Source organism: Dicentrarchus labrax, unplaced genomic scaffold (genome assembly GCF_905237075.1).
Source record: "Dicentrarchus labrax unplaced genomic scaffold, dlabrax2021, whole genome shotgun sequence".
NCBI lineage: Eukaryota > Metazoa > Chordata > Actinopteri > Moronidae > Dicentrarchus > Dicentrarchus labrax.
The window spans coordinates 7,390,814-7,413,147 of record NW_026136716.1 but is presented as its reverse complement, the minus strand read 5'-3'; the positions used below and the strand labels follow the sequence as shown (position 1 = coordinate 7,413,147).

Sequence of the window (22,334 nt, the reverse complement as noted above, 5' to 3'; positions counted from 1 at the left end):
AGGTGGGGTGTGTTAGCACAGTAGTAAGCACAGTCTTACAACTTCTGCCTCAGCGCTGCAGGGAGCACAAACAGTTGCCTAACTGTTGGTGAGTTGGTACAGCAAAGGAGTTTCACATGAGGGATAATTGATGATGATTTTTGGACCCACATGCAAATCATTTGGCTACAACTAATCCAACAAATGTTTCCTCCAATTGGATACATTTTATGTTTGTTTTCTTGAAGCTCATTATTTGAAATAGTTTAGAGGAGTGCCACAGAAATCCAGAGGGGCTTTAAACCCCCTTTTTCCCCCCAATATGGCAGCAACGTTGATGTATGGCAGTCAATGCATTGTCTATGTATGTACTTATATGTCTATCTATGCAGTGGTTCACCAACGAGCCCTGTCAGAAGTTACATAGGCTTAGCTCTCTGCCTCACATTCCTAACTCACTGGTCAGAATAACCCCACAGTGTGATTGGTCGAGCTCTCTTCCTGCTTCTTCTACAGTCAGAGAGCTCATACAGTAGTTTGCACCGGCTTGGTAATCAGCAACTAGCAGTTTGGCGTGTTTGAGTTAACACTTAATGACAGAGTGAGAGAGACTGCATGTGACTGGGACAACGTGCTTGGTTGATCCTGAGAGTTTTGACGCAGCTCTTCGTTTGACGTGGAATTAACTGCAAGTGAGGGAAACACATTGAACGGAGAGAAGAGAGGAAGAAGGGAGGGAGGGAGGGAAAGAGAAGTGACCGATTCTCCTCTCCATACGCAGTGAGAAAGCTGGAGCTGACCAGATGACCGAGACCCTGTGAGTGCCAGCTGACCACACACACATACTCACTCACACACACACACACACACACACACACACACACACACACACACACACACCTGTCTACACACACACACACACACACACACACAACACACACACACACACACACATTAACATCCTTCACTGTATGCAGCATGCCCACACACATATATGTAGAAAACATACATCATATGGCCAAAAGTATGTGGACATGCCAACCTTACACTCGTGATTGTTCATTCTAACATTTTGGGCATTAATATGATGCCATAACAGCCTCCACTGTCCTACAATTTTTCATTTTATGCTGTTTTATACATATATAATATATCAATATTGTACTTTTTACTCCACTACATGTATCTGACAGCTATTGTTAATAGTTACTTTACAGATTATGAATTTATATACAAAATATAAAATGGTTTTATAAAATAGGGCTGCAACTAACTATTTTCTTCATTCATTAATCAGGTTATTATATGGTCCTAAAATTCTCACACTGGAGCAAATGTTCTTCTGCCTGAAAAATTACAATTAATTATATACATTTCTGTTCATCATCGAATTGTTTTGTACCATTTTATAACTACAGTATTAAAATGGTGTTTATATGAGTAATAATAACCCAATGATGTGAAAAAATACAGAGCCCTCCATAACAAGTACATTTACCTCATAGTACTTGCGTTAAGGCTTGCAGTCGACGTTCCAGTTCATCCCAAAGGTGTTGGATTGGGTTGTGGTCAAAGCTCGAGTTCTTCCACACCAAACTAAGAAAATCATCCCCTAACTGTTTGCCACAAAGTTGGGAGCGAACTGTTGTCTAAATGTCACCGTATGCTTCCCTGGAACTAAAGGGGCCAAACCAAAGCTATGCAAACGTTTACAGGGGTGTCCGCATAGTTTTGGCCATATTGTGTCCATGCAGACTTCACACACACTGTGTGCAAACATACAACACACCCACTCAGGCTATAGCCTACACACACACACACACACACACATCAACAACACACCCACACTGTGTCTCATGCATACAAACACACTCTCATACACATTCAGGGCACAGTGCGACAACATATGGCCAACCAACTGCTTCTGTTGCGCGATCACTTGTCTGCTTCTGGAGATGATTTCCTCAAACCTGCAACATCCACCTTGCCCCCCCTACCTACCGGCCTCCCTTCACCAATCTGTGAGGGTGTGTTTGATTTGCCTCACTGCAAGCGAGCTCCACTGACTCCCGGGTGGAGTCCTCAGAGTTAATCCATGACCTCCTACACAAACACAGTCAGCTGCAAAATGATGTGCGACAGCTTAAAATCAGTAATCAGGAATTGTTTGATGTGTTGAATCCAACCCGCTCCGTCCTCTCCTTCCGTCTCAGTCTCTCATTGTCTCTCACCTACACACACACACACACACACACACCTACACACACTCAGGTATAAAGACATACTGTTGTGGTGGGATAAAATAACAGTTGAGACTTGCCTACAAATTACAGGCTGGTCTTCTCTCTTTGCTGGTGCAACATAGCCTACATTTCTCAAGCCTTGAACATTGATTCCCAAAGCAAAGAGAACCCCTCCTCCTCTTCGTCCTCTCTCTCTCTTTCTTTCTTTCTTCCTGTCTCTCCTCTCTTCTGTCCTGTGTGTCATGCAAAAAGAAAAAAAGCGCTCTTTTTCTCTTCTCCTTCTCCGCCTCCTTTCCCCCTTTTTTTGTCTCTCCCTCTTTCCCTATCTTTCTTCCTTTCTGTCCCTCTTTATTTCTCACTCTCTTTCCATGGCCTTGAATGTGGGAATCTGTGTCTTGAAAAGCAAAGAGTGTCTCTCTCTCTCTCTCTCTCTCTCTCTCTCTCTCTCTCCCCCGTCCCCCTCTCCCTCCCTCTCTGTCAGGGAGGTGAAAAACCTCCTCGGATGGTGTTGAGGTTCTTTTGCTTTCAGAAACAGCGGGATGGGGGGAAGGGAGGCAGAGGCAGGGAGCCTGAGCTCCGCCTCGTCTAGCTGAGCTGCGTCAAGTTTCCCAGAAGCAGACAGGAGTAGACCGGAAACGAGTTCAGTTTTATTTCAAAATAAAGGCGTCAACTATGTGGTGGTTCGGTATTGCTTCAGTTTTTAACATATCTGGTGTAGCCATGACATGTTTTATTATATGTCCAGTTATTTAGCCATCAACATCCAGGGCCCTATGAACCCTCCTGGGAGCCTGGGTAAAATGAGCTTGGGGGGGGGGGCGATGGACCCCTAAGGCCCTTGTCATTTAGATTTTAGTTGATATTGTAATTCCGTCGTGCATATTCATAAACAAATTTGCTATTAATCACTTGGTGAGTGGCCCCTTCAGGGTCTGGGGCAGTTGCCCACTTTGTGAGGTTGTGAATCCGGCCTCTATAACAATTTATACCTAAAATGTTTCAATTACCTGCTTTATGAAGGATATGTGTTGGTATATAGCAGTTTATACTTCAGACAAACCCCCCCCAGGATAGCGAAGTCATGACCCACCCTAAGACAAAGGTCTCAACATGAGCCAGGCCATACAATGATAGCACACAGGCTTCATAGTATATGCTTTATAAAAGGTAATATATGCAGTATGTATATACCGGTATATATGTTTTTAACATACATTTTTCAGTACTTGGTATTAGCTCATATGACAGTTCAGTTGGAAAAACTGTAGTCAGAGCATCTCTTATTCTGAAGTGGGACCAAGATGATTTTATAGTCCACGAAGGCTATATATACTTTTTTCCACCCACCTAAAGCTAGATGGGAACAATAGCATCTCTGCAAGTACATTTGTTTTCATTATCACTCAAATAGTTTATTGGGGGGCGCGCTTTTCACACTGAAGCTTTTATTTTGAAGCAGTAAGCGGAAGAGTTTTTTATTGTATTCTGGCGGGTTTGACCCTCGTGTCTCGCTGGCCAGTCAGCCTCTGCAACCCACCGCTGCTGCTTGCAGAGGAACACACACCGACACACACATACATACACATACACACACACACACACACACACACACACACACACACGTAGACTACACACGGTAATCTCGGACGCCTCTCTCCGGTGGTTAGAGGACGCTTGGCCGGACCGCGGAGGGGGTCGGGATATCGCCTCGGTTCTGCCCGGGAATCGGTTCATTTCCACCGGACGTGGAGCGCTCTGATCGGCCGGCGATGCGGGAGCAGCTTCGGAAGTGAGTGCTGGGCTGGGAACCGTTCGTGGTGGTGATAAATAATGGTGATGGTAATTGTGCTGGTCGTAATGCAGTAAACCTGTTCACACAGACAACACATTGGCAATCAGAGAGGCGGTGAGCTGGGGGAAGAGATACCCCCCCCCCCACACACACACACACACACTCAGCAGAAAACACACATTATTTCACCTGTAGTCCGGAATATGCGCAAAAATAGGCTTGTGAATGTTTAAAATCCGTGCAAAGATGCATCCACATTTCAGTTTGGACATAGGGAAATAGATCTCCTCTTGTGTGCGGTTAACCCTTTTCTGCAAGTCTGTCCAAAATGCATATGGAAGAATCTCACCTCGCACGTTCAAATGCATTTTGTGGTCAATTCTGAAGCGTACAGCAAAAAAACAATTAGGTGTAAATGTAAAATATCTTTTTGCGTTTTAAGGGGTAGATCAGACCGTGCACGAGTGCATTAAACAGGAGGTTAATTTTTCCATGATAAAGGAGGAAAACGGTTCTGCTTTGTGGGCATTAAACCCAACCAGACCTTTCCTTCGCAGCGGCTGCTGCTCGTGGTTGTTGCCGGGGAACCAGGCGAGGTGTGCGGCCAGTGCGGCTCTCCGACCCGCTGTCCCCTCCGGATCCCCGAACCGTGCATTCCCCTCATTCTCAATCCTTTCTATGCACTGTTTCACTTGGTACTTGCTGCCATGTTGGAACATAAAGAAGGGCATTGAATGCTTTAAAGCAAGACACACTGCAAACAGAGCTCAGCGCTGGGCTGCGTGTGTTTGTCCGTATGTGTTTGAATTTGGCCCGACGGGGATTTGTGTTAATTAATGCGTGTGTGCGGTGCGTTGGCTGAGCCTTTGCAAGAGAAACGGGGAGCCCTGCCGAGCAGAGCAGCAATGTACCACTGTGTTGCATTCCTTCACAGTCACTAACGCGCACGCGGAGGTGCAAACACGATCACCTCCGTGGCAGCAAAGCAGCCCGTGCCTGGATCCGTGTGTGTGTGTGTGTGTGTGTGTGTGTGCGTGTGTGTGTGTGCGTGGAAGTGTGCACGGCGATTTTGATGTGCTGCGTTGGTCTATTTTCGGCTTGGAAATAAACGCCAGGCCTCATTTCTCAATGCAAACAGCGAGGGGGGGTTAGGTTCACGTGTGCCGTTCATGCGTGGTCCAGATCAACTGCTGGTCATTTTTTATGGGGATGTGGCTGTCCTGCACTGATACTACATGGATCCCTTTCCGTGTGTGTGTGTGTGTGTGTGTGTGTGTGTGTGTGTGCACTTCAGGAGTTGGTGAAATGAGAGCAGAGGATGCGGGCTTGCTGGTGCAGATTTTTGGCACCAATGTGATTGCAGGTGTGTGTGTGTATGTGCACTGATTAAATACAGCTGATGGATAAAAAGCCTTAACACACACATTCAACTTGGGTCCCTCTGTGGTGCTGACATGCTCAGGCATGACTGTTATGGCTTGTGTGCTGTCTTTGTATTCGGTGATTATCAACCACACGCTCTATTTCTGCCTGATCTGTGGTCTTTAGGGTTGAATTTCTGTGTTCAGGGACGGTGATGGAAGAAACTTTCCCACATTCAAGCTGCAAACCTTTTTTTCTCCAGATGTCATGTTAGAATAATAAATATTACTGGCATCATGTAGACTTTGTGATCATTCTGTAGCAGCACGTGAGAACAAACGACTGTGGGATAAATTTCGTCATTGGTCTGGAGAAAGACAACTTGACCAGCAGCTGTCAGAAAAGTTTTAATATGGTACTTAATAACCTCTTCCTCAGTCCTCAGGGGATAATTAGCCCACCAGAATCCTGCAGCGCAAAGCCCAAAATGTAAAATATGGATGTCCACCACTACAGAACAAGAGAAGAGCTGCTTCTGTTTTCTCTACTTCCAGACTTTCTGGGGGAGACGTGCGATTGAGCTAGATCTGCCAGCACTGCAGGAATAGTAGAACCCACATTCTGCGGACTAGTAATCGGTTGTTAGTATGTATCTACTCTTATGCAAAGTGTCGAGAGTTTAACTAATGAAGCATTTAGTCTTCGGTCTGCACTCAGCCATACAATTTGATTGTAGCTGTGATGCCAGATTTCCCTGCTGTTAAAAGGGTTGCTGAGCTGTTGCATGAGAGGAACAGCTCTTCCAAGTGTTATCTATAATCACTTATATTTTACCAGCGGTTTCAGCCTCCTGAAGCCAAAAGCGTCAAAAGACCCCCCCCATCTCCTTTCATGCAATTTCACATTGATTATTACAGCAAGTGGAGGCAGTAAAAACAAAACATTCACCAAAGGTCACAAAGTAATATGTGTGAGGAATGAATTTGTTCCATTTGGGTTCAGTCATCTCTTCTGCTCAAAGTTGAACCACTGCAGTATGAGGAGTGTATGTTTTTCACATTACATAAGGTTTATAGTGGGCAGGCCCTCCCTTCCTGTGCCTGCAACTGATAATATATAAATGACACTTATGACAAAGCGATCATTCTCACTGGTGCGCCTTCAGTGTTTCTGTAAAATGAGGGGAAGTGCCCTCACAGTTTCATATGAATTTATATATATCGCTATCGATGCCTCCTACTTTACTGGACACTCATTCTCAGTGTGTGTACACTGGAGGCTTCAAGTTTCTACGTCACACTTGTGTAAGTTGCGTACTAAAAACAAACAAGAATTTTGATATTCAGCTAATCTTTACATTCATTTATAACACAAAGGTTCCAAAAATCCTGTGGTTTCAGCTTCTCGCATATGAAGATTTCTCAGCTAACCTCTGTTTCATGAATTTAGTTTTGGGCTTTGGACGGTTGGCACCAACAAAAAGCTATTTGACGACATTGTCATGTTTGTTTTTCACTATTATAAGACATAGAACAAATCATTAATTGACTGAGATCAGCAGATTTACTTTATAATCACAAAAAGACATCAAGATTGATTAATCAACTTGATATTTTCAGCTTCAGTTAGTGTTTTTTAAATGGCTGCTGTACTTAAATGATACATCTGGTGAGATTCCATATTTTTTCAACGAATCCCACATGCTGAGCCAACAGAATTGTGTGTGTGTTTGTGTGTATCAAAACCCAATATATCTTATTCCTCTGTGCCATAGAGCTCCATTGTCGTCCAATTATTAAAAACACATCAGTAGTTTATTTTGACTTAATCCCACACACACACAATCAGCTGCGGAAAATAGTCCCCAACAAATGCCCAATTTCTTTCCGTTGGAGTAACATTTAATTAAAACTAAACTGACCAGAACTTTAGGAAATTATGGAGCCTTTTAAAAAAATGAAACTTTATATTAGTGATCATGTTTCAAAGATAATAACTCACTAATCGTTATGCTCAATGATCACAAAGAAAATAATGAGTTATCTCGTAGCTCTGTGTGATCCCTCAGGTTTTGTCGGTACTTTTTAGCTTCTCTTTCACAAACCGCTTCCCCTCATATCCAGCTGATGAATATGGCTTTCATGCCTTTTTAGCCCGCTTTTTTTCTCTTGTTCACATTACATCCCTGAAGGCCATTGTCTGAGCTCATTCAGCAGCCTGCTGTGCAGGAAACATTCTGTCGGGGCTCACTCTCAATGATAGGCAGAGGAAGACGTCGCCATAGCCCATAAACCACCTTTAATCATTCATCCAAGAACCATAATTGACTGCAGCGAGAAGTGACACTCATGTCTCTGTGTGGATTCATTATTTAAAGCGCCTATCTGTCACCACTGCAATAAGCTATTCAGCTGCCTGTTAACTGCAATATGTACCATTGTGTGGGGTGTGTGTGTTATTGTGTGACGGCACGTGTGTGTTTGTGTGTGTGTTATCGTTGTCAAAAAATGACGGCAGTGCAATCCAACCTTAAGTTATGCTGCACAGAGGAATAGCTTGTATTCCTGTGGTAAAATAATTGGATTCAGACTTCAGATTGAGGAACAAGTCGATGCCAAAGCAGCAAGACTTTCTATCATGAAAATATGCCCAGATGTAAACCAAACGACTAAAAAACGGGTGTACAGTTTTAGGTTTGATTTTCAGAAATTCAACAAGGTTTATCCCCAGTAAGTAAACTGTTGTGCAGTGCGGGATAAAACGGACTGATGTTCTTTAGGTGTGTGATTTGACTGTAAAAGTGGAGGTAGGGGCTCTCAAATGTAAAATAGCCAGTTGGCATGTTTTTAATTTTTGTCAACAGCTTTTTCTGTCACTTCAAACCAACTTTATTTTCACTAGGATCTCCCAGCATGCAGTATATATGACTCCATCAGTGGCAATGCCGGTCGGTCCAGACTGAAATATCTCAACGACTACTGGACCTTAAAAGTTTGTACAGACATTCATGGTCGGTTAAGGATGAATTGCAATAACTTTGGTGATCTGACTTTTCCTCTAGCGCCATTGTCAGCTCAACATTTGTAATTTGTCCAATACTGTGGTTTATGACTAAATACCAAACTAATGACATTCCCATCAGCCTCAGCTGTACCTTATGGTTAGCAGGCAAACCCATATTGTCGAGTGTTGTTCAGCTGTTTGATCTCAATAAGACTCAGCCGTTATTGTCTCGACTGGTTTCTGTTTCCATTCATGGTAGGAAATTGCGGGAGGGGGGGATGTGAATGTTGAGCGCGCTCCCCCTCCCTCATCACCTTCAATCAGATCGCCCTCGAGCAAGGCAGCGAGTCCCTGACTGCTGTGCCGGAGCCGCTCATTGTGCAGTACTTTATCCTTTGACAGTTTACGATGCATTATCAACACTTTGGCTTGTCCCGGGGCCATGATACATTTTCTAGGGAGGCAGTGTCGGCTTTCAAAGAGCATAAAAAATAGTCAAAACTAGAGATGCTTGATTCCTGCAGGCCACCATTGATATTCTGTGGTGTTGTTGTTTTTTTCATTAATCCCAGTAGGACATCTGGTGGGAAGTAGACTGCAGTTCTGTGTTTTGTTGACATATTGGAATAATGTGTGTTTGTCAGGTGTTTCAGCGTGTGTATCTGTGTGCTAGTGTTAGAAAACAGATGCAGTATCCTCCTCTTCCAAACAAATAGCTGGTTTCCTATAGGAGGCTGGAGCTGCAGTGGGTGGTGGAGACAGATAAGGTGTTGAGGACAGGTGGGTGGTGTGGCTGAGATAGGGGCTGAAAATTTGAGGTTGGAACTTAATGCAATAGTGAAATGTAATGCAGTACTTTATTCTAGTTCTATAGATAGACTATAGACTGTAGATCCCTTTAGGGGAATTCTCTTTTGGCTAGCCTCCCCTTAACTGAGTGCACAGTCATAGACTTAAAAACACCCCCAGGAGGTGGGAGGGGGTCAAACCAAGGACGTATGATTGGAGTATAGGCTCTTATTAAGTTAAGCATTTATAAAATCACACAGGTATGTAGGCTTATTTTGAAAAGCCGTTAGGAGTGGTTCATGAAAGAGGACAATAAAGTTCAGCTTAAATCTCTACAACCAGTTTAGGTCGGTGATGACTGACCTAGACCCGGTTTTAGATATAGCCCAAGCAATACTGGATTTCTGAGATGTTGAAATCAGCGTTTGGAACAATACATCAGCTTTACATAAACCCATTACATGAATAAACAATCTGAAGAACAGAGACCAACTCTTATGGAGACACTTTGAGCCAACATCCTGATAATCGTAAATCAATAAGCAATAAGCTGTTATCGGCCAGTATATTAGCCTGCCTGATTCGTATGTCTAGCTCTAGCTCTAAATCAAGCTGCTGTGATTAAAAACCAGGCTTAGGAATTTACAGTTGAAATCACTGATGATGATAGAAAACATTGTAAAATCGCAACCATATAACAGGAGCAGATGAGGCAGTTCAACAAAAGTTTAACTGGGAGAATTTACTGAAATTGACCTTGGCGTGACACAATCACATTTTTAGAGAAGAGCCATTGTGTAGCTTAGTCGAAAAAACCCACAGTTTCGCAGTCATAGGGTGGTGTTACAGAGTGACGTTTCTTGTCCTTCAGAAACAATCTTTGGCCGAGCACAGACTTCAGCTTGCAGAGAAACAATGAAGTGAACAGCAAAGGTTTCATTTTAGCTATCACACAATGTGAATATTAAGTAATGTTGGTCAGCTAACATTGGGTTCTTTTTGTACAAGGCGAGGAGTGGTAAAAGGTTTATTTGTTTGTACGGGAGCTTTGGGAATTTGGGGTATTTTAGCAACCTGGAACCGATAATCTGATCCCAAGCCTTTTCTGGAGCAAAGCATTTTTCCTCTCACATTAACTGCCTCTTTTTTTCTTGTCTATTTATATTTCTCACAAGTAGCCAACAAGACAGATCCCTGGAAAAAGAAGAGGACAGGTCACGTTAAAAATCCAGATGTGTCTCGCGTCAGTGCTTTGTTTTTGTCGTGGTGTAACCAAATGTGTGGTCTCCCTAAAGCTTGTCTAATTGTAACAGAAAGTAAAACATGTCTAACTGCGTTTGACTGAATTCATAAGCTACCATTTAACTGTTAATTTTGCAGGTCTAATTTAGAGTACTATGTGTAAGCTTGCGTAGTGAAATGGAATCTGGGTGGGTGGTGCTGTGATTTATTTAGTTGGAGACTTGCCGAGGGTCAACTTTTGTTACCAAGGACATCATTTAGAGGACATTGTGTGACGTTCAATACAGTAAGATTAGAAAATGTCAAACTAAACAGCATGACATCGAACTTGACATCAAGGGAATGCAGTCCGGAATCTAATTCATGTTTTACCTTTTGGCTTTTGTGCCACTCCAGAGTACACTGAATTTATATGAATTTAAATCATTACAAAGCATAGCAGCCAAATACATAATCTATTGTTTTCTTGTCCAGTAGGACAGTGGGCTCAATAAAACAGCCTCTCCTGTCACAGGAAGATGTATTATTCTGTGACTCATCGATTGCTTCTTGACCCCCTGTGTCGAGCATCAAGGGCTGAGATCATCTTATTTTTATGTGAAAATAGAAGTGCTCCTTATTACGGCGGTTTGCTTCTGTGCAGATGATGTAAACAGCTGCAAGTTACCTGCCTTGCTCAAGGACAACAGGGAATTGAAGTACAACACTCAGTCAATCAGACGCCTGCATCTCCGAGCCGCTGCAGCGCTCCGGATGAAAGCAGCTGCGTGTTTGATGCTGTGCGGTTATTAGAGGCATTTGTCCGAGTGGCTCGGAGCAGCACGCCGATGACTAGCCGAGTGACTGAGCTACTGTTTGCACAGACTCTGAGCTTAGAGGATTTTTAAGTAGCTCTTCACCATGGGACCCCTCTCCTCATTATCTGGAGTGGGAGTGTGGGAGAGAGGCAGAGAGGCAGCAGAGAGAAAAACAAGGGCAATGCGGGGAAAACAACCCAGCACATGGATTATTATTTGTCTGCTTTTCATACAAAGGTCAACTGCAGGTGCGCTTGTGTGCGACCAACTCGACATGTGTGCTTTTAACGAGCAGGGGTAGGGTTGCAGTTGTGCACTAACAGGCCTCAGGCCAGAATTATGAAGCAGAAAACGGTGCTTTGCCTGTGAAGGAACGCTGAGCAGCACTGTATTTTAAACGGTTCTGCTGTTTTTTTGTTTTTTTTTTTTGCTGTTTTTGTTCGGCACAACCGTTTTTTGCTTTTTCTCCCTACCTCTGATCCACAACACCCACTACATTCAGTGGTCGCCCACTTTGTACACCCACCATTCACATGTATGTAAGCCTGATCATACACACCTGTACTGAACACATGGGAATCTGTTTGGTTTTTAAAGATCTAAGAAATATCATTATTTTTGTTTTCCCCCGCTCCAGTTCTTGTCTCATTTTCGCCTTCATAATGTCCGTAATATTTCATTCAAACTGGCACTGAATAGCCATTTAACTGTCCTATATTTAACTTAATGACGAAAGCGTCACAGACACCCTGATTGACACATACTCTTAAATGAGAAGACACTCTCATTTCCAGGAATGCAGCGAGCCAAATGCCCATTTATTAACCATCTGACATATAAAGTAGAAGAAACCTTTCACATATTTGATGTGCTCTGAACAAAAAAACTTAATTGCCTCTCTGGTAAGACATGTGGCTTCCATTAGCTTTATGTAAACAGGCAGCTGGCACATCACCATCACATTTACTGTATCTGACACCACTTCACAGTCATATTTATTGTGGCACAGAAGATGTCTGACATTTTTGTTTTTTTGCCAAAATGCATGCTCTTTGTCATTAATGTGGTGGGAATTAGCTGTCCAGATTTTCTTATCATGTTAGTACAATAATTATTACAACAACAGCTAAGTGGAACTAATGACCAGGAAAATCTGCTCTTTGCTTTACAGTAACATAATCAGTTTTCACTGCCATTTAGTATAAGTAGAGTTTAAATGTTTTCTAGATGGTGTTTCAGTTCAAAGTGGGTGTTTTTAAAGATGCCACGAAATGCAAATTAGAGCTCAGATCATGACACTCGGTCGGGATTAAACAGGAAATGTTTGGGAGGACATATGAAGAGATTTGGCTGTTGTGCAACTGCAGCAAATACTGACACCATATTTAAGGTAATAAAGCAACAAATATGCAACAGTGAAAATGTCAGTAGGAAGCAGAGACAGGCCATAAGAATTAAATTGTATAAAGACATTTGAATACCTAATTGTGCACTAATTGTACATTTCACAATAACATATTCAGTTGTGTATGAACATCTCGATTGTTACGGCTTTTCCCGGCTTCCATAGTGTCAACCAGTATGACAGTACTCCTTTACTGTAGGTGTAAATTCACAATTAAAGAGTGCAGCAATTAGCAATGAGGAGTTTCTGACTACTGGGGAGAGGTCTACTAAAGAAATGCAAATTGAATTCTGACTGTAGATTCTGAATTGTGCCTTTCATACACTGACACTGTAACTCATTTTCAAGGTTGGATTACCAGTTGGGCAAAGCGGGAAACTGCCCTCCCACAGAAATCCAGAGGCTCGGGTCATTTCAACAAAATTGCTGTGATTGGTAGAAGGTCTTACTTTAAACTTGATCTTGAAAAAATGTAAATGTGTTAAACAAAAATATGTTTAATATTATAGTAATAAATTGTTTAATCAAATTATGATGCTGAACATCTGGTGCTGGGTAACATTTCAGCAAAGAAATACTGTAAACAATGCATAGAGAGTGGGAAGAGTGGGCAGGTTTAATATGGGCCAAGCTGCTCATTTCTGCCCCAGGCCTCTGTAGCAAGTTCATCCAGTCATATTCTGAGATCCAGTTTATTTTTGTCCATTTCTTTTAGGTGTCATCGGGCTGTTAGATTTCCTCTGCTTGGTTAGTTAGCATTAGTTCTGACCCACGAGCAGACAGATGCACAATACAGGAGTGATACAGAACGTGTCGGACAGAATTCAGTAGCAGCTCGGATAATAGGAAGGGGACTCTCAAAATCTTTAAATATCATCTTTATCGTGATTATTCTGGTGCATGAGAAAATACACATCCCTCATTGCAGTTCTGAAGGCGTAAAAATCACACAAACACACACACACACACACACACACGTTCCCTTTTCGGTCGTGCACCCAATCGGTTTTGTCTCCAACGCACACAAATACACAGCCGAGTCTCCTGTGAGTGGCGAGCAGCAGTCACGAGGAGAGAATGTGTGAGGGGAGAATGACACAGCAACCATCTATCTCTCTCTCTCTCTCTCCCTCTGCCTTTTTTCTTTCTTCCTCTATCACAGTCCGCCACCGCTGTGATGCAGGGAGGCTGGATGTCTTTGTCCACAGCGGGTTGTTATTTTCTAAGATTATGAGATGGAGGGGAGAAACACACAAACAACAGGATTAATGTCATAGTGTGGGATTTTTGGGGAAGCTGATCTAATTCATCAGTGACTGAGATTCATTTCAGTGTTACCCAAAAGGACTTTCCATCTCCTTTTGGTTTTTTACAAAGGCACAATCACTGGCATTAGTATGCAGCTCTTAGGCTGGTTTTGAAAGGCATGTGTCTGAATTTGCCACTTCGGAAAAGAAATACAACACATTTTTTCCATTTCAGCAGCATGACTAGTGATGGCAGTGTAACTATTGAGTAGACTGATGTTCATGGTCTCCAGGGGATGAAGCATAATAACTTTAGTTATCCCTAAACTTTTCATGTGGCGCCATCATCATGTCAAAATTGAGTTTTTCCAACACTTTGGTTTGTGACCAAATATCTCCAAAGGCATTCCCATCAGCCTTAGCTGTGCTTTGTTAGTGTTAATTAGCAAATGTTCGAAGAAGTTCAGGAAGACTGTCCGCATTTGACCATTATGTCTCTTTTTCCCTTCACAGCCACCAGACCCAGACAACATGCTGGGATCATCCCAAGATGGCCGAGCTCTACCAGTCTCTGGGTAAGAGTTCTGAATTTTGCTCTAATCCATGTTTAATCCATGTCCATCTTTTCATAAAGCCATGAATTGCTTGAATGGGATACAAGATGGGACGTCACTTCATATTGCGTGACACCAAGATGAAATGAAGAAATGATTCGTAATCTCTAACTTCGTCTTCGTCCTTGTTCCTCTTTCTTTAGCCGACTTGAACAATGTTCGATTCTCGGCCTACCGAACAGCCATGAAGCTCAGACGCCTGCAGAAGGCTCTCTGCTGTAAGTACTCTCTGGTTATATATACGTTACATGTATATACCTCTCCTGTATGCGTGTCACACAGGGTTTCTGCCTCTTGCTTCTAGTACACTCCTCTCTTATCACAAGTGCTCCTCTCATTGTGTTCCAGCCCTCCTACACTCCTCCTTTGTTCTTTCTCTTCCTCCATCTCCCTGCCTTTTCTTTTTTAATTCACCTCATTTGCCGCGCCGCTCTTCTTCTCAGTCGTCTCCTCTTCACTTCCTCCTTTGTGTATTCTTTTTTTTTCTTCCTCCTTTTCTTCTCTCTACTTCTACCATCCTTACCTCTCTGCCCTCACAGTCTGTATGTATGTCTGTGTGTGTGTGTGTGTGTGTGTGTGTGTGTGTGTGTGTGTGTGTGTGTGTGGGCCATATGTGTGTTTACTCATCCTTCTCGTCTCTCGCCGGTGGATCTGTAGAGTGTGAGCCGCCTACGAGCTGTTATGTGTGTGATATGTTTTAAGGCGTATTGCCGGCTGCAGCTGTATAGCACAAAAACACTATTTATGTTATGAAGGTTTTTTTAAAAATAAAAATGAAAAGGCTTAGTGATTAACCTCGGTAAAGGCAGCACAGCACAGCTTTTTTGTTTCCTTAACCTCCTTGCTCACATCATTCCCAACAGTACACTTGGGAATTCCTTTCTTTGTATTATTACTCTCTGTTTCTTCTCCTTTCTCTTGTTCCCCTCAATCTCTTCTTTTCTTCTAATGTTTTCGTTACCTCGCCAATCTCTACTTCTTTCTGTCTTCTCCTGGATTATTTAGATCCCTTTTTAAACCTTAATGGCTTCCCATAGTGGTATATAAATATCCATATCCCCTCTCTTGTATTCAAGAGTTGTACAACCCGTGCCTTTATGCTAGTGGTAATACTTACAGTGTGTCCATTGACAGCACAAAGAGGAGAGAGTCTGAAAGGAAAGAGCCACTCCTTTTCCTCGCAGCATTTAAACAGCCTCTCCATGCAGATTCAGACATGGCAAAAGCTATTAATAAGCATATATATAAATAACAAAGCAGCATTTTATTTTTGCACTAATTAAAAAAACCTATTCTTTTAATTAAGATTTGACAATGAACATGTTCCTTATATTTTTTGTTAAAGGCAAACAGTTTGTTTAGCCAAATAAGAAACATACCGAACTGAAAACTGTGACCCCAAAACCGGAATATGAACCAAACTGGGAATTTTGTGAACTGTTCCACTCCTATTTAGACAGCTTGAACTATAAATGGTTTAGAATAAGTAAAAAAAATGATGTAAAAAAGGAAAATATGACAAAATAACAATAGTGATACAGATACACTACATAAACAGCGTATAAACAAAACTCCTTTTAAAGCTGCAATCATGAATATTTTTATATTAACAATGGGTCACATCCCATTGACATGACATGAATTCCCATGGCATTATACATATGAATCAGTATCTAGTTTGCGCGCCTCTCGCCTGCTGCCCACCATGCCGTGTTCTCTTGGAGGAGGAAATGGGAAACAGCGTGTGTGCCGAAAACAAAAGTTTACAGTTTTGTGAGTCACAAAAACTTGCAAGACAGAATCTTGAGAGTTACTACTGGCGGATTTTAATTTAATCAGTGCTCTTGCAAAGAGGAAGTATATTTTTTAGCGAGGTAAATGTCCAGTTAGCGGCCTTCCATCGTATTAATTCAAGTGCTGGCATGCACATTTGTGGATCATCATTCTTGTTCCTTCAGTTGAGTTATTGACCACGCCACGAGTGTTTGGACTTTTCTCAGTATTAACACACCCCTCTCTCCTCTCTCTTTCCTGTCCTTTAGCACACTCAGTGAATGATAAAGATGAATAATGTGACACTTTATTGATCCCTTGAGTGAAGTCGCTTTCTCACTACCAGCAGCATTGAGCTCAAGGACACTTTGAACATGAAAGGTTTGAACCCAGTTGGTCCAGTTGAAGGACGGTCTGAGCGCAGCAGTGGGCCACACTGCCGCTTTAGCTGTGTGTTGTGTTGTGTGTGTGTGTGTGTGTGTGTCTGTGTGTCTGCTAACTGACCGCTATCCTCTCTTTTGGTGTCTGCAGTGGACCTGCTGAGCATGCCGATGGCGTGCGAGGTGTTTGACCAGCACGGTCTGAAGCAGAATGAGCAGCTGCTGGACATCTCCCAGCTGGTCACCTGTCTGACCAGCCTGTACCAGCGGCTGGAGCAGAGCCACTCGCACCTGGTCAACGTCCCGCTGTGCGTCGACATGTGCCTCAACTGGCTGCTCAACGTCTACGACACGTACGTGTAGCGTGACGCGAGTTTCCGTTATGTCAGTGAGCTTGAACGTACTCTTAACATGTTGTTTTGTTGCTTTGTAGTGGTCGCACCGGAAAGATCCGGACTCTGTCATTCAAAACTGGAATCATCTCACTCTGCAAGGCTCACCTGGAGGATAAATACAGATGTAAGTAACACACACACACACACACACACACACACACACACACATAAACATTTATACACTAATATAAAAGCTTTCGGAGGCATTCCACTCCCAATTGCTCTTAATTGTTGTTTCTGTATTTCCCAGAAGCTTAGTGGATTTCGTGGTATTTAATATCGCACAAGTGCTAGAACTGATACAAAATGGTCGGTCTCCACCTACTGTTTTGGTTCATGCATGTGCAGCAGCACAAAGTGAAAAGAGGGCTGGATGAAGCTGAAAATAGATCATAGGGTGTGGTGATTAATAAATACACTCTCAGCCAGTCACATCACGGCTATCATCTTTCTGAAACAGCTGAGCCAATCACAGTGGAGCATGAAAACAATGACTCTACAAATGAATCGCCTTCTCCAGGAAATGATATTGTTGTCTAAATATTGCAGAGTGGCACGGCGTGAACACACAGAATCACAAATCTGCAGCCAGAGGCAGAGAGTGTGTGGGTTTTAACAGTTCATTAGTACTGTAATAATATCATAAATTCTAATAAATAATAGAAGCAATAAGAGTTTGTTGAAGCTGTTTGAATGACTTCATCAGTCACACTTTTTCTCCAGTCATTCTTCTGTTTATCACGTAATTAATGGTAACATCATATTGTAACTGAGTTAAAACGTTTGCACCATAATGTATTTAAAGAATAAAACCTTTTAATACACTTTAGTTAAGAAATTGGAACAGAGGGTAAAGCAGCACAGGATTAATGATCTCCATTAATCTAATGTCACCCACCTATACAGGCAGATTATAATGCTATAACCGAACAGTGTGTGTGTGGTTATTTCGTTTGGGCCTGATGTCATTTGCATGTGATTTAATGAAGGTAAACACACTGGAAGCTTTTAATGCAGTGGAAAGAGATACTGTAAGAATCACTCATATTCATGTATAGATAAATTCAGACTCATTTACAGACGTTTCTGCTTTAAACAAATTAGATTTATTTGGCTGGGAAGTGTTTCATTTACATTTTTCTATCACATCTAAGACCCAATTTCCATTAAAATACCAACAACTCACTTGGCGCTGCTTCATTTAAATGAACTTATCAGAATTACCAGACGCACAGGCAAAGCCAACTTCAAGGTCATGGAAATACTAGACCAAAGCTGGGCTGCTTGCTTGAAAACAGAGCCAGAAATCTCAGAGTCAATCTCACGCCTCTCTATTTTCTGTCCCCATCCATCATTCTCTCTTGTCCCCCCATCCCTCTTCCCCCTCTTCATCCTCCAGTCTTGTTCAGACAGGTTGCCAGTGCGACAGGTTTCTGCGACCAGCGCCGTCTGGGCCTCCTCCTGCACGACTCCATCCAGATCCCCCGGCAGCTCGGCGAGGTCGCCTCCTTCGGTGGCTCCAACATCGAGCCGTCCGTCCGCAGCTGCTTCCAGTTTGTACGTGGCACACCCTTACTCACACACACACACACACACACACACACAAACTGTAGCAGTCCAGTTTGACTTTCTACAGTGGTACAGACAATCCTAATGAATGTACTCACTAATAATAGCAGCAGGACTGTCAAATGCTGCAATTGCCCGCATGTATTTGCACTGATGCCTAAGGCCCTCAAGATGAAGCCACATGTTGTCACAGCCCCGCAGAACGTCTGAGTGTTTGTTTACATCAGGCTAAATCAGGTTTATTTATAGAAAGAAACTGGATTGTCACTAAGAGCTTTGCAGAAAATAAAGGGCAAACATCAATAAAACCAAGGATAATAAAAACAAGTGCATTACAGACTCCAGTAAACTGGGCCAGAGAGTGAGACTGTGTTTATGTGTGTGTGTGGACAGGAGAAGTAAGTGAATGACAGCCTGCAGGGGATCAAACAAATGATCTCTGACAGCTGTGGAGATGTTGCCGGAATAGAAACATGGACATTTTTAAAGTAGAAAAAAAAACAACTCACAGACAAATAAGACAGAATGAACACCGCATATCTACCTGCACATGGGTGTTAAAATGATAAAGTGTGTGACAGCACAGAGAAGCAAGGAAAGGAGAGTTGCCAGCTCTCTAGATCAGCATTCCCGTTGTGTTTCTTTATGTTTGGGAGCAGACAGCATAAACGCTGAGCCACAAAACAAGCAGCAAATCCAGCGTACACACGAGGATTCCAGTAATTGCAGTCTGACTGGATTATCCCTGATCTCCAAAAGATGATCCAGCATTTTCATGTCTAAAGTCCCTACTTTGGACACCAAATTTAGCTCATCTCCTCAGAGGTATTCAGAAAGTAAAACCATTGTCATGTGTTCAACAAAGGGAATATTGTGGAAATTGACCGTTCGCTAAAACCTTCCTCCAAACAGCAATTGTCCAAACGTAGCTTTGTAGCCGTAACGAGGCATAGAGGGCCTGTCAAGCTTTGGGTTTCTACACGTGTTGAAACGGTGTTCATAGTGCTGTAGTGAGATACCCAGCATTTAAAGAGCAACGGCAAGATTTTTGGAGGGTTAGTTATCTACATTAGTTTGTGACGTCATGTTACGTAAGAAAACGCCCTGTTCCCAACTAACACATCCACTGTGTAGTATTTCCACACTGTGTGGGAGCTGGTCCCAGATGCTATCAGGGTTTCCCCTAACATTATCGACTCTGTCCTGCTCTTCATTGGCTTTATTCAGTCCAACAACCCCAACCAAACTCATTATCTGAGATAGTGTTACATTCACAAACACGGTGGTTAGTCATCTTTCTAAATACCTTTTCTCTTGTCACGTTGAATTTTTTTCTTATCGTACTTCAAACAGTAAGACTAACTAGCTCTCCACGGGAATACAAGAACAATGCTGATTCATTATCACCACGACTGACTGAGGATGCTGACTGGAAGGAGGACCTGTTGGCCTTAGTCTCAGTGTTTTAGCCTGATATAATTTATGCAGCCATAAAATGTGTATTTGTTTTTATTTAAAACCTCATAAAAGGTTCTTATGTGTTATTTTGTTGTAGCCTGATGCCACTAATGATTAATTATTGACAGAAAAACGTCTGGAGCTAATGTTAGTTTAATTAGATATCTAGCTACAGCTGATCAAATCTGTCATTTCAGCCAGGAATGAGAAGCTATTTCTGTCTAGCCCTGTCTGAAATCACAGACCCATTTGTTAAAGAATTAATCAAGAATTGTGGTAAATCTGCCTCCATTATCATTGTTAACTACAGTACCGGAACGGAAAGCTTGACAGGCGTAGCGAGCATCAAAATTGTGATTTCTGGAGATAATCATAGTCTCCTGTGAATCCCAATCAACACGTGTCACCTCCTGCCTACCTGCTTTGTTTCTGATTTTATTGAAGACATTTTACACACACTGATTGAGAGAGTCAAGTTATTCATGGTTCTGAGGCTGTAATAGTCTGTAATAAAAGCACCACACACATTTTCAGTAACATTAGATGGAATAAAAAGGGAAATCTTTGCAGTCTGTGTAAATATACATAATATGTATAAATTATGTTCCAGCTGATAATTTAAAACCACCTACAGAAGGCATTTACTCTCATTTTCAATTATTATGAGGCTTTAAAAAACAAAAAAAGGTTCTGATGATTTGAGTGTGTTAATAAACGAGGCACACAGAAACTCACACATGCACACCCTCAGGCACACACACCAGGTGGATGATCTAATCTCATCTAACTTTAAAACTGGAGATAACTTAGGTTTATTCCAGCTGCTTCCTGTGAGGAGTCGGTGTGTATGTGGGTGTGAGAGAGAGAGAGAGAGAGAGAGAGAAAGAGGGAGATATGGGGGGGGTCAACTCCATGGAAACTCCAAAACCCTGAAGTTCCCAGAGTCCCTGCTGATGGGAAAGTGATGGATGAAGCCAATTTGTTGTCTCTGATTATTGTTTTTTTGAAATGAAAGAGTTGGACGGACATGAAAAAAAGCTCAGTAATTTCCTAAAACAGCTGGACACTGTAGTTTTTAACAAATGTTACTCAAACAGGAGGCATTTTTTGGGGGGACTATTTTCAGCTGTGGATTAATATACATTTGGTGCTCTAGTGAATATGTGTGACAACAGGACGGTGTATGTGTGACTGAGTCAAAATAAACTAGTGTGTGTGTGTGTGTGTGTGTGTGTGTGTGTGTGTGTGTGTGTGTGTGTGTGTGTGTGTGTGTGTGTGTGTGTGTGTGTGTGTGTGTGTGTGTGTGTGTGTGTGTGTGTGTGTGTGTGTTCATGGTAAAGAAGAAACATCTGTGACACAGAGGAAGAAGATATATCAGGCTTTGACACACACAACATTCATTGTTGACTTTATGGGAATTGTTGACCACAAGGAAAGGGCAGAATATCCCCAGAGTTATCCTGTTAAGTAAGGATGGCAGGGTGCTGTTTGTAAGTGAAAGTCCTTGTAGTCTTGGCAGTGTTTTTTTTAACCGAACTGTTATCTCACAACTTTATATTCAAGGTCGTTTTCTACCGCTTCACAACCAACAAACATCAAGACACATGAAATATTTACTGGCTCAGTGTGAATTGTGAAGCAGTTTTTTTTTTTTTTCATTTTTCATTCTCTCTAAAACACACTCAAGGAAACACTATTCTTCAAACAACGAGCTGATTTCATCTCCTCACAAGAACATAAGATGGAAAAATGTTTCCATGATGTCACCTTTTTTTTGGTTTAATTTTCAAACCATGCTTACTGTACCTTCATCTTCATCCCAGGCCAATAACAAACCCGAGCTGGAAGCTGCCATGTTCCTCGACTGGATGCGTCTGGAGCCTCAGTCCATGGTGTGGTTACCCGTCCTGCACCGGGTGGCCGCCGCTGAGACCGCCAAGCACCAGGCCAAGTGTAACATCTGCAAGGAGTGTCCCATTATAGGATTCAGGTCGGTAGAGTCATACCGTCGCAGCACACACAAGTTTCATTTTACAGCACAAATGTGCCTTAAAGAATTCAGTGTTTGTCCGGCCTTTGTAGGCTCTACACGTAATCCACCTTTTGAGTGGCACATCTGAATCTCTAATCAGAAGAAATGAGCAGAAGTGGAGCCATTTTGCTGCAGAGCATTATATTCTTCATCTCATTACATACAGGGTAATAAAACACAGAATTAATTAATTAATTTCTATTTAGTCCAAATGAATTCAACTGCACACGGAGATCTTTGGCTTCTGGGCTTTG

The 22,334-nt window shown here is 42.3% G+C and overlaps 1 protein-coding gene across 23 annotated transcripts in view; it reads left to right on the top strand.

The window, feature by feature from the left end:
- dmd (dystrophin) overlaps positions 1–22,334 on the top strand; it is a 272,939-nt gene that overhangs the window by 227,105 nt on the left and 23,500 nt on the right. For 13 of the 23 annotated variants that reach the window (XM_051428350.1, XM_051428354.1, XM_051428349.1 and 10 more), the window contains 7 exons: positions 761–796; positions 14,373–14,434; positions 14,617–14,691; positions 16,778–16,979; positions 17,060–17,145; positions 18,421–18,578; positions 21,872–22,038. In XM_051428350.1, the coding sequence (XP_051284310.1) occupies positions 761–796; positions 14,373–14,434; positions 14,617–14,691; positions 16,778–16,979; positions 17,060–17,145; positions 18,421–18,578; positions 21,872–22,038 (786 nt within the window). Of the gene's footprint in view, positions 1–760; positions 797–3,716; positions 4,012–14,372; positions 14,435–14,616; positions 14,692–16,777; positions 16,980–17,059; positions 17,146–18,420; positions 18,579–21,871; positions 22,039–22,334 lie in introns of those variants that run through there. The other 10 variants (XM_051428356.1, XM_051428360.1, XM_051428361.1 and 7 more) reach the window with 2 other exon arrangements.